This window comes from Linepithema humile, chromosome 6 (genome assembly GCF_040581485.1).
Source record: "Linepithema humile isolate Giens D197 chromosome 6, Lhum_UNIL_v1.0, whole genome shotgun sequence".
Taxonomy (NCBI): Eukaryota; Metazoa; Arthropoda; class Insecta; order Hymenoptera; family Formicidae; genus Linepithema; species Linepithema humile.
Window position 1 is genome coordinate 25,738,941 of NC_090133.1, and position 13,688 is coordinate 25,752,628.

The 13,688-nt window shown below is 27.3% G+C and overlaps 2 protein-coding genes across 2 annotated transcripts; both read left to right on the forward strand.

The window, feature by feature from the left end:
• Positions 1-203: 203 nt before the first annotated feature.
• Positions 204-6,321, forward strand: LOC105677004 (aminopeptidase N-like). Its single transcript, XM_012375266.2, has 12 exons — positions 204-350; positions 1,079-1,546; positions 1,655-2,110; positions 2,785-2,968; positions 3,138-3,306; positions 3,404-3,485; positions 3,757-4,157; positions 4,424-4,701; positions 4,970-5,163; positions 5,260-5,559; positions 5,864-5,933; positions 6,107-6,321. The coding sequence occupies exons 2-12, from the start codon at positions 1,080-1,082 to the stop codon at positions 6,248-6,250; spliced, it is 2,745 nt and encodes a 914-aa protein (XP_012230689.2). The 5' UTR covers positions 204-350; position 1,079; the 3' UTR covers positions 6,251-6,321.
• Positions 6,322-7,392: 1,071 nt separating this feature from the next.
• On the forward strand, positions 7,393-13,070 carry LOC105677003 (aminopeptidase N-like). The gene is made up of 11 exons (XM_012375265.2): positions 7,393-8,200; positions 8,600-9,052; positions 9,442-9,625; positions 9,689-9,848; positions 10,027-10,108; positions 10,428-10,807; positions 10,969-11,246; positions 11,450-11,640; positions 12,200-12,490; positions 12,632-12,701; positions 12,789-13,070. Exons 1-11 carry the CDS (start codon positions 7,713-7,715, stop codon positions 12,981-12,983), a joined length of 2,772 nt encoding a protein of 923 aa, XP_012230688.2. The 5' UTR covers positions 7,393-7,712; the 3' UTR covers positions 12,984-13,070.
• Positions 13,071-13,688: the final 618 nt, after the last annotated feature.

The following is a 13,688-nucleotide window of genomic DNA, read 5'->3' on the forward strand; positions in this document are numbered from 1 at the left end:
ATTTTAAGATTTATGATATTCATTTTGAGTACTTTCTCTATGCTTAAAAAATACGTAATCTTCCATTCCTTGAATTTAAACATCGCATGATAGATAATCGCGCGATTACTACAATTTCTGTTAATAATGTAAATATCTGAGCAGGTATATGTATAAGTCGCGTCAGAATTATATTTGGTAAAGTTGTTTTCTTTGCTTGCTTCCTCGAAAGAATCATTCTTTATTAGTGTTAAACGTAGTAAAACGCTTCTTGAAATTGGGGCATAGAAGCTCTTATAAATGGAAGGCCACACTTGTCTCGACTAGTAGAAACGCTGCCATCGTCACGGAATCTTGTAACGCTCGACAATGTAAGTACACACAAGAAAAGAAAATTTAATAAGAAATGCCTATTTGTATAATTAAATTATTCCCAAATTAAAAAAAAAACAAATACAAAAACATTGAGCAATGTTTGATTTAAAAAGAAATTTAATCCAAAATTTAGAAAGCAAAAATAGCATCTATTATAAAAACTTTATAATTTTTTAAAAATTACTTGTTACTCTCTCAATAATAATCAATAATTCAATATCATTAAATATTCAATTACATACATACTTCTAATTGTCATCGACGCATATCATGTGAATCTCATATTTATTAGACTATCTAACTGGCTATTTTAATATACATTAGGAATTTTACCAAGGTTAATTTCATTTTGCTAGACAGTTGCTGTTTCTTTGTGGAAATTATGTACGATTGAACACTCAACCTTGAACCTGATACCCGCCGCCAAGCCCGCCGCTATTACTTAATATGCCTGATCCGCTTAATAACACTGCAGTCACATTGATCGTTAGAAATGCGAATCCACATTTGTTATACTTTATGATATTACATATATTCAAGTTGCTCTTATAAAAAAGTTTTCTATAAATCCTACATTACATAAATAAAAGATATCGATACACTAAAAAAACACATTATGCTATTTGCTAATTGTTTTCCTGTATCTATAGATTCTTTTCGATAAAAAAAACTCAATAATAAAAATAATATTGTTAGAATAATTTTAATTATTTTATCTTTTTAGAATGCTGTTATGTAAAATTACTTTCATATGCGCCTTTGCGCTTATCGCAGTTGATGGTGCTGTTCAAGATTCAAACGATGAGCAAATAAATTATCGACTTCCTAATCACACAAAACCGCTGGCCTATAACATTAAGTTAAATCCATATCTCGGGCCAAACAACTTTACATTTGACGGTGAAATAGTATACTATATTAATATTCTGAATAGTACGAAAACCCTCTCGTTACATATGAAGAACCTCGTAATAAATGAAAACGCAATTATTCTAAAAACTTACATTGGATTTCATTACTACATTCCTACGACATACGATTACAACAATGTAACTGAAATTTTAAGCATTGGTTTCAACGAGGATTTGCCCATTAAATATTATATTTTACGTCTAAAATTTACTGGTGTACTAAATGACAGGCCATACGGATTCTATAGAAGTTCTTATACCGATAGCGCGGGAAATAAAATGTAAGTAAAATAATTCTTTAGAATCATTAACTATTTTACTTGCAAAATATAACATCTACAAAAATCTGTTAATTTAATAAGATTAAGTAGCTATTAAAATTTCAACAGATTGTTTGCTGGGACAAATTTCATGGCAACTTACGCGCGCGCAGCTTTTCCCTGCTGGGACGAGCCGGCGTTAAAGGCTACTTTTACGATCGCTATCAAACACCATCCCAATTACACAGTCGTTTCGAACATGCCAATTTTTGAAAAGTCGGAAATTGACAAAAGTGATGGAAAAATATGGACGCAATTTGAAGAATCGTTTAACATGTCAACGTATCTAGTTGGTTTCCTAGTATCAGATCTCCGTAACATAAGCAATTCCGATGGAACTATCAATATCTGGGGTAGAAGCAACGTAATTTCCTCGGCAAGTTTCGCTCACGAAGCTGCCCAGAAAGCGGCGATCGAATTGGAACGATACACCAACAGTTCCGTTCAGGTATCCAAAATCGATCATGTTGCGCTTCCTGGTCTTTCCAATAAAGTCATGGAAAGTTGGGGGCTTGTCACTTATAGGTAATGTCATAATGTGACTCATATATACGTAGAAACGCAATAGTATGTGCAAGAAGAGTAAAGTATATTAAATATCGATGATGTGAATGTGATATATCAGACATGTTTCAGATGAGCCAAAAAATCTAATTTTGTTCCATTAATTTTAAAGAAATATTAAAAATATTTCATCTCAACATTTGTGTGTGCAAACCGATATAATTAATTGTCTTAATTGGCACAAATATTAATTATTTTATAATTACATTTTAAAATTACATAATTCTATCTGTATATGAAATATTATATTTTCGAAAATTTTCTCCTCTCTCGTTACTTTTATAGTATTATATATTTTTTTATCTATTCACGTAATAAAATCTTTTAATTCAATGAGATAACAACATAGATAGCTAAAATAACGTAATATTATTCTAATGCTTATAAAATAACATTTATGTTATACATTTATGTATATACAATACATTTTATAAATACCGCTCTCGTTATTTTTATAGTGTGATATATATGTTTATCTATTCACGTAATAAAATCTTTTAATTCAGTGAGATAATATAGATAACGTAATTAAAATTAAAATAACGTAATATTATTCTAATGCTTATAAAACAACATTTATGTATATATAATACATTTTATAAATACATTTATACCGTAATATTTTATATGTGCAGGGAAGCTACGATATTGTATGATGAAGTCAATAATCCAATCGACGCATTGTATAGAATTGCAACCACTATGATTTATCAGTCGAGCCATCAATGGTTCGGTAATATTGTTAGTCCATCCTGGTGGACTAATATATGGATAAACGGAGGACTTGCTGAATATTTTAAATATTACATTGCTGACAAGGTAAAATTTCATAAGAATATGAATACACTTACTTTTAAATCGGAACTACAATAAAATCTACTGATATTATTTTATACATTTATATATGTGCTTTTCAATTAAAAAATATTGTTATTTTTATTAAATAAAAAATATATATGCATAAATACTACATATATTTTTTATCTAGATATATAAAGATTGGCGAATTATAGAATTCTTAGCGACTAAAACGCTGAATTTAATGCTTATCATGGATAGTTTTGAACATGTGCGGCCTCTTAATTTTAAACCTAAAACCCCTGGAGAAATATATGCAAAAGCTTCTTCACAAGATACAATCACTGACAACCGCAAAGGTAATATATTTTTTCTTAATAAAAAAGACTCAAAGTTCAAGTTTACTATTAAAAAATGTTCACAATGTTTTTTTAAAAAGCACGATTATTATTTCAGCTTCTCTACTTCTACGGATGCTTTCACATTGCCTTTCCGATGACGTATTTCATACAGGACTTATTGAATATCTTAACAAGTAGTCAGTATATTATTTACTTTTTGTATATGATGTTAATATTAATAGAAGTCATTAATATATATACAATCTTATTAATTTGCTAACACATAATACCGCCTATTAAAATATAATAGAAAGTATTTAATTCCGTTTTATGTGTAATAAAAATAAATTAATAAAATTAGTTACAATTTGAAATATTGTATTATGACTTCTTGTGCAGTAAATTCTCATAAAAATTTTGACAAAATCTATAAATTATAATATTCATGTAAAAAAAATAAATTATTAGCAAATATAGCGTAGCCGAGCCTGAGGATTTATGGGCCGTTTTGCAAAATGTTTTGGAGAAATCCGCGGTGTCTGAGAATAAATTCAAAATTCAAGAAGTAATGGACACTTGGATAAAACAGAAGGGATATCCACTTGTAACAATAACTAAAGATCTACATACTGGAAAGAGAATAGTTACACAAGAATATTTTCAACCATTCGAAAAAATGGGTATACGTAAGAATAGCAATGACACAAGCACTGCAAATAAGTGGTGGGTTCCAATCAATTTTGCAACTCATACTAATCCAAATTTTTCATCAACTTTAACCACACACTGGCTGTCACCGGAAGTTAAAGAGCTTGTAATCGATGATGTCGATCCAGAAGACTGGATCATCGTTAACATTCAACAAACTGGTAAGAAATATGATTGTAAATCTATCTGTACACTAATTATTATATTTAAATAATGTTAATTTTAGTGCTATAAAAATTTTATCTATTTCTTTATAAAAAAATCTTACTATAATAATACTATAATAATCAACATTTTACTAAAATGTCAATATTGCAAACATTACAGATTACATGCATGTATTTAAATAACTAACCATTGATTTAAAGATTCAATATTTTATATAATATTTAAATTTATGTATTATATATTGGTATTTTTATTACAGGTTTTTACCGCGTGAATTATGACATAATAAACTGGTTAAAAATTGCCGATTATCTGGATTCCGAAAATTATACAAAAATTCACGTATTAAATCGTGCACAAATAGTTAATGACGCAATTTATCTCATGTTCTCGAATAAATTAGATCCCAAAATTTTCATGGAAGTTACGAAATATTTGCGACGTGAAAAAGATTACGTAGTGTGGTATACAGTATTTAGAATTTTGGGTGACACAATCAAATTTTTTGCTTACAATGAAGGCGGCGATTTGCTTAAAGTATGACATTTTTTGTACATGCCAAAAAATTTGTTATAAAAAATATTTTAAATTATTTTACATAAAAGATTAGAAATAAGTCCAATTTCTAATTGTGCTAAAGCTGATTATCAATCATTAAAACATTTATAAATAAAGTGTATAAATATTGTTATATTTTTTTTTACATAATAATAGATATTCGAATAGATTTTATATCATAAGACAAATTACAAATATATTGCAGAACAATATTACAAAATTAATCAAACGGATGTAAATATTGTAGCCGCACATCTGGGGCTTGATGGACAATATTGTACAGACTGTAGGTATGCAAGATCGCCCAAATGACGATTATTTTACAAAAATGGCGAGGAATGCAATTCTTGAAGGAGCATGTGCCTCTGATCATCCTATATGCTTACATGCAGCCCATGCTCAATTAATCGAGTATTTGAAAAATCCCTCGCTTGCAAATAGGTAAATATAAAATATTCTACCTAAAAAATTATATATATAATGAAAACAATTAATTAAAAAAGCTTTTTTATAATATTTTTAAAAATTCTCTTTTAGAACTTCATTTCACAAGAAAAAGTGGATATTCTATAACGGAGTAAAACGTGCAAATGAAAGTACTTGGAATCAACTGCTTTCCCTGAATACAAACCACTTTGAATCAACGTTATATTGCCTAGGATACTCCAAAAACCAAACTATTATTGAGAAATATTTAAATATGACCATAACAGAAAACTCGCCAATCGCAAAGAAAAATATATATCGGGTTTTCTATTCCGTGCTGGATGGAGATTTTCCTAACGTCGATGTGATGATAAACTTTACAATAAATCACTGGGATAAACTCACTACTATGTAATAATTTTATTAAGTGTTTTGAAAGCTATGCACATTCTTCTGATCGCAGAATATCTGGAAAAAAACATTAGAAAAAATGCTTTTTTAAATATTGAACAAAACATCATGTTAATATGAAAATCTTTATAAATGCTAATGTACATATGTATGTTATAACAAGTGGTTACACATAGTAAACAGTGCAATCTCTTTAAGTTTGATCTATCTGCGATCTAGAAAAAGCCCGCAGCTTTATGTATATGTATGTAAAGACATTAATTTTATTACATATATATTAATCAACATATTAAACTTTTTACAGCCTTGATGACCCTACAGATACACTGCATGATATTAGTTGGGCTGTGGTTTCTAGAAAACAGATTCAGAAGGTAAAAATTTCATAAAAATAAATCTTAAATGGCGAAAAAATATAATTTACGTTGTAAAAGATTTCTATTAGCTTATATTTCAGCATTTTACAATATTTATGATTGTCGCACTTATAGTGTTAACTTAAGTTAACTAATAAGTATAAAATTAAATATTAAATACTTTCTTTCAGATGAAAGCATTTCTAAGCAGCCTTGGAATGGAAATACCACACATCATAAAATATCGAGAGCGGAATGTAGATTTGACGGAAGCAAAAGTGAATAAAATTCGCTCATGGTTAAGCATAGGATTATTTCCAAATGAAGTCAAATAAACATGTATGGCTTTTGTAGAAATATGTTAGTGTTTTATTTGTTTGATTTTAGAATAAACGTCAACAATTAATTAATTCTTATTTGACCAAAATATCCAAACAAATAAAAATAAATTTATGTCTGACAAAAAAATATAATATATATTTATCAATTACATTTTTATACGATTCTTAATTTAAATCTCATTTTCTAATTAATGCTTGATCAATTTGCAAAAAAAAAATCGTAAAATTTACACTATTAAGTTAGACTCTATTATTTTTACTACATTTTTTCTCACATTGCGCATTGTCAAAAAAGATATCGCTTTTTCATACTTTATACTTTACAATTAGCAAATGACAGAAACTTTATACTTATGTTAGCAAATAGCATTACATCGTTTAGTGTGCTACTGTCGTACAATTATGTAACAGAGAGCAAAGATTATCAGACCTTGTGTAAAGTACACATCTTATGTTGAAACAGAAGAACAATTTAACATTAAAAATAAAAGATTTCTAGAAACAAATAAGCTTTACATCTATTATAAGCTACAATAAGCTTAAAATCTATTTGTGTCATTATTTTAGAACAGAGACTAGAAAAAACAATCAGAGAGGAGAGAGGAGAGAGAATAATAACATTTTCGATCAATTATAATATAACATATATCAGATTTAACATAATGTTTTTACTTTTTATTATTTTAAATGTTTATAGATATATACGATATTCAAATAGAGATACATTTTCTGCAATAATATTTTACTGATACAGTACAAAATAACAATTTAGCGATAACCATTGATTAGATAATTATTTAAAACAAAAACAATATATATCTAACATAACTGTACCAAATTTTTAAGATAATAATTTTCTCTAGATTATTAATTCTGTTTTAATAATATATATGTTCCTAGAAAACATTTCATGCAACATATTTTCCTAATAAACATTATCTCTTTTAATCCATCATTTCTAATCTAAACTTCTTTATTATTAACTCAGCAAGAAATATTAAAACATCTCAAGAAATAAAAAATACTCTAAAAAGCATATCAATAAACAGCAAAGTTTATGACCTATGAAACAGCAATGACGCGTTGCAAACGATAATATTCTTTGGAGATATCTTTGGAGATTTCTCTCTCATGTCTTTCGTTTTTAAACTACTCTAGACACCCCAGACGAGTGTTGCTATCGCCGAAGTGTTTAAGAAGATTACTCTTAGTTTGAAATATTCCATTTGGTATTTCCGTTTTCTTTTTTTCCTCTTTTTTTATCTTTTGGTGATATCGCGGAAAAAAAACGTTTGATAATATCGCGTGTGGGACGTAACAAATATACATATATGGTATAAAAATATAGGATTTTATTCCAAATATGTAAGATGAGAAGATCATTTTTCAACAGCCTAATAAAATTCAATATATAAAAGTGTAAAAGTGCATATGTGTATAATTATATAGTAGCATCATGACAGTTATCAAGTGTTTATTAGGAGTAACTTTACTATTTGTCACAAGTCAGAGCGTTCATCATGAAGATAATGAAGTAGTGGAAGAATATCAAGAAAATCCATATCGCCTACCAAAACATGTTGTGCCCACTCATTACAACATAAAATTAATACCGCATATCGTGGAAGGTAATTTCACCTTTAATGGCGAAACGAGTATTGACATCGAAGTGCACAAAATGACAAATTCCATCGCATTGCACACTGTGCTACTCACAATAGACGAATCATTAACAAGATTGACCGGCGGAAACGGAAACGCCGTAGATAATTATATTCCAAGACAGCATGATTACAACAATGAAACAAACATTTTGACTATACAATTTGAAGAGTTATTATATCCTGGAACTTACACACTATACCTTAAGTATGTGGGTGTACTCATAGATTATAATGGATTTTACAAGAGTTTCTACATGATAAACAATGATAGAAACATAGTGTAAGTAATTATTAAAGAAAAAATATAACTCTATCGTGCGAATAAATTATGCTAACATTATATTATAACATATGTATAACAAAATAACATGCACAAAAAATTAAAAGAAAAAATATTTATCTAGCTACTCAGTTTGTTAGTCTTCCTATCTTCTTTGATATTATATTATGCAATTAATATACGTTAAAAAACGTAAAAAGCTATTAAAATTTGGACACATAGATATTAAATAAAATTAATAGTATATGAAATAATTGATCACTTTCCGGAACGTTCAACTGCTTCTGATTATTGAAATATATAATAAACGTTCGCGTGACCTATTGCTTCCTCACGATAACTTTAAACACGTTAATGCGAAATTTAATACATTTAAACAAATTGATATTGAATTTACAGATGGGTAGCAGCTACGCATTTCCAACCTGTCACTGCGCGACAAGCGTTTCCGTGCTGGGACGAACCCGCCATAAAAGCAACCTTCAAATTTTCTATAAAGCATTATCCTAATTATGTAGCATTATCAAATATGCCATCCACGCGATCGAATGTCGATGAGGTCGATGGAAAAGTATGGACATACTTCGAGACAACACCTATCATGTCGACAAATATACTGGGTTTCGTGATCGCCAATTATGATTATATCTCAAATTTAGATGGTACCATCAAAATATGGGGCCCAAAGCACCTTCTTCAACACGCTGCGTATCCTTTAGATATTGCCGAGAAGGCAACGCAAGAGCTCGAAAAATTTACTAACAGCACCACTCGAATGCCAAAGATGGATCACATCGCCATTCCCGTATATACAAGCCGAGCCACTGAAAACTGGGGCATGATCGCTTACTTGTAAGTCTTTTCTTAATAAGCGTTTTGTTAATAAAACTAATTTTTTTGACAGAAGATTATTACTTGTCCTCCAAAATATTTCTTAAATTATATTATAAAATTATGTAAAAGTTTCGATATATATATCAGTTGAGCTAATTATATCAAAACTAATGTAGAAAGATTAATTTGCGTGTAGAAATTTTATAAATTATGACAGCTTTCAAAATTTGACTACCAAAATGCACTATTTATTCGACAATTAAAAAATATTTAACTGAAATGAGACAAACCATTCTTTGTTTATGTATAGCATTTTAAACTCCACACATGTAATAAGTCTTGAAACATTTTTTTTAATTCTATTATGTTTATTGCATTACTAATCACAATTATTCAAAATCTTTTAGAGACCGTGTACTTCTTCAAGATTATAACTCGTCTTCAATCGAAAACAAAGTGTATAACACCATGACAATCACGCACGAGATAGCGCATCAATGGTTTGGAAATCTAGTTAGTCCGGCTTGGTGGGATTATCTTTGGTTGAGCGAAGGCATGGCAACCTATTTAAAATTCTACATTACTGACAAGGTACCAACAAAGTGTGTAAATGAAATATGTTAATCATTTTTAACAAAATATTGATCTTCTTAGTTTCTCAAAGAATGGCGATTAATGGACTGGTATGTGTTGCATGATATACTATTCTTGCTTCGCATAGATTCTAATCATTTCAACAAGCCGATTAACATAAATATAACTAGTCATTTAGACGTTCGGAAAGCATATTCACCTACTCATACATATACGAAACGTAAGAAATATTTAATTTACTTTTAATAATATATTTAAAAAAAAGGAAAAAATAAAATTATAACAACTAATTATAGTTTTAAAATTAATATTAATTAATATAAATATTATTTTATTTTGTTTTACATAGTTATTTATATTTGTAAAAAATAATTCCATATCTGTTTTTTATCTTTTAGCTAGTATCTTATTACGAATGTTGTCGCATTTCTTGAGGGAAGATGTGTTCCAAAACGGTTTAATAAAATACCTTCAAGCGCAGTTAGTATAATTGTTTATAAATTTTAAATTTTATTATAACATAAAATATAAAAAATAATTTTGAGAAAAATAAAGTTTATAATAAATCTACAAATAAAAAAAACTAGCAAGTACAGATATCATATTTATGTTTGATTGATATTAAGCTCATTTTGTATACACAATTGTAGATAAAATTTTTTCCAAAATTATTAAATTTGTATTAATTCTCTTAAGTTTTGAAAAAGCGAATTTTTATAAATTGTTATTGTGACTATAAAATCCACCGAAAAACTGTAAATTTCATTATTAAAGATATATTATTTTTATCGATTTTTAGTGAATACAGTAGTGTCACACCAGACAATTTATGGAAAGCATTACAAGACGCTCTCGATGAATCAGACGTACCACATGATGATTTTAATGTAAAAGAAGTAATGGATACTTGGTTTAGTCAAGCAGGTTATCCTATTGTAACGATCAATCGAGATTATACTACAGGTGAGATCAAGGTTACGCAAGAAAAATTTCTAGTTCCAACGCCTAATAATACCGAGAGCAATAGCACATGGTGGATTCCAATAAACTTTGCAACACAAAGCAATTTGAATTTTTCGTCAACGTTAGCCAGTCACTGGCTAAAGCCAAAGATCGAGAGTATAATGATCGAAGCAGTAGACATTAACGACTGGATTATTGTAAACAAACACTTAACAGGTATTTATTATTGCAATATATATATTAATATAATAAAATAAATCACTCAAAATTTAAATAGTAAATTTTCAAAAAATATTTAGCGATTCATATAAAACAGAAAAATTAATAAAAAAAATAAATTTTAATATTAACTATTATACTAATCTTGTTTGTAACAGGTTTTTATCGCGTAAATTACGATATAACCAATTGGAAGCGAATTGCTATTTTTCTTAATTCTGACGATTACGTCAAGATTCCAGTTCTGAATCGTCTCCAAATTATCGACGATGCTTACTATATGATAAAGACCGAACGCCTCGACCCTGTAACTTTTCTAGAAATTATCAATTACACGTGGCGAGAAACTGATCCTGTTATATGGAAGCGATTATTCGAGATTATTAGTACGTTAAATGACTTTTTGCTGCAGCCTGAAGCAACTGTAATCTTTAAGGTATGATACATCATAATCTAATGTGCATCATCAAAACAAATATTATTTAAAAGCTAACAAATTTAACAAAAAAAATTAACATGTTTATATCTCATAATAAAAATAAAATAAAATAAAATTTCTAATATAATTTTTAATAAAATTTATAATATTAATAAAATTAAATTTATAATATTAATAAAATTTTTAATATTTTTTTCAAGCCATATTTATTCAACTTGATGAATAAACTACTTGAATATGTGAGTTTCGATGAGCAACCTAATGACGATCCCTTAACTATACAAGTTAGGAACACCTTCTATCGCTATACTTGTGTACATGGGCATCCAAAATGTCAAACAAAAGCTACCACTAAATTACTTGCATATGTGAACAACCCAACTGTAAATACGTAAGTTTGATTATTTAATCAACAAATTTTGCACAAACTAAAATATAATTTTAAATCAGATACTAGATGACAATAGTACCGACTGCTCGATTCTAACTTGTGTTTATTTAATTTAACGAATAACTAAGATACACTTTTGTTACAATTTTGATATATAATATTAATCCTGTCGACTTCGTAAATTTACAATTTACATAATAAATTAATCAGAAATTAATGTATCATTATTAATTGTTCTGTAATACTAAACTACTACTATGTATGTACAATTATTTTCAATTTCCCTTTAATTTTGACCAAAATATTTATTTATTAAACAAAAAAAAATGTAAAAAATTTTGTTCTTTAATTTACTAGACAAGTTCACCGCTTTACTAGGCAAGATGTTTGCTAAAAAGATTAATTTACAAATTATTACTGTGCATGCACTGCATTTTACTATAAAATAGAATAAAATAAAACAAAAGTAACATTTTTAATGTACATTTTTAATGTATGATTCTTTTAATTTAATCTAACAAATTTAAAATAAGTTTTAACTTTTTGTTTTGTTCCTCAGAATTCCATTCAATCAAGAAATTATATTTTGCATCGCTTTGACGAAGGCTAATGAGTCTATTTGGAATCAATTCCTGCAGGCATCTAAAGAAACTTCAAGCGATCACTCTTACCTTGGTTGCTCGGAAAATATTGACATTAACAAAAAACATTTAAATTCTATCATAATGAAAAATGTACCATCTATGAGAAATATTTATTACATGTTATTTGACAATATGCTTGTTAATCTGCAAAATTTAGATGCAACAATTGACTATTTTATTAATAATTTTGACGAGATTACCGTAGGGTAAGTAATATTATGCTTTTATATTAATAAAAGTTATCTAAATATTGTTTTAATCGAAAGATTTGCGTTGTACTGCATGATAAATTAAAATTATATTTAATAATAATTTTTCTCTAATGCAACATTATATTATATTTACAGTACTAATGGTGATAATTATATCCTTAGCCGCATTATTTCAGCGTCTGTCACAGAAGAACAAGTCAAAAAGGTTTGCTTTACACAATATTATTTTATTCAATGTTTATGTATTATCTCCATGAAACAGTCACTGAAATGATGAAATATTTTCTTACAGATAAAAGCACTTATCGAATCACATAATATTGATGAGTATGTAAGTTCTGATTTAATCAAGAAAAGAAAGAGAATAAGCAAAGTCAGAGAAAATATGTCGAAAATTCTTAGCGCTATCGGAAACAATGAATTATCTGTCACATTGTACAATACATTAAATAATAGTGCATTACAACCAAATATAACCAATGTTTAGTAAATAAGTATATAAATATAAAAATATCGTAAAAACAATAAACTTATACTGTCACAACAATAATAAAAATACTGTCTTCTAACATTACCTTGTATTTTATATATTAATATTATTTAACAAATTCATAAATACCCTTTAATTTTTATTTTAACTCTAACATTTTTCAAATTTAAAATTATAATTTTACTTACTTAAAAAAAGCAACTAGAGATGGTTACTATCATCGTTAATTTTTGATAATGTTTATATATATATATATATATATATATATATGATACACACACATTTATACAAATATTCGCAATAAACATAGATTTTAATAATCTATCATTTTAATTAATCATTGGCCAGAGTAGATAAAGTGTATCGTAATCTATAATAACAAGAATAATATACGTAATATAATTTTATTAAAATTTTGAATTCAAAATACTTGAAATACGAATTTTCTAATATTATTATTTATTTTCTACTATTTTTTAATAAGAATTTTCTTATTTATAAGAAATATAATTTTTATTTATTTGTAAATTCTGAGATATTACAATTAATATTATGTTATAATAATAAATATTTTTTATTATTGTAATATTGTAATATATTTTTTATTATTATAATATTAACAAAATTTTATATTATATTGCATAAATAAATATGTTTCGCGGTTCACAGATAGCGCATTTGTATAATATAAGCCTCATAATC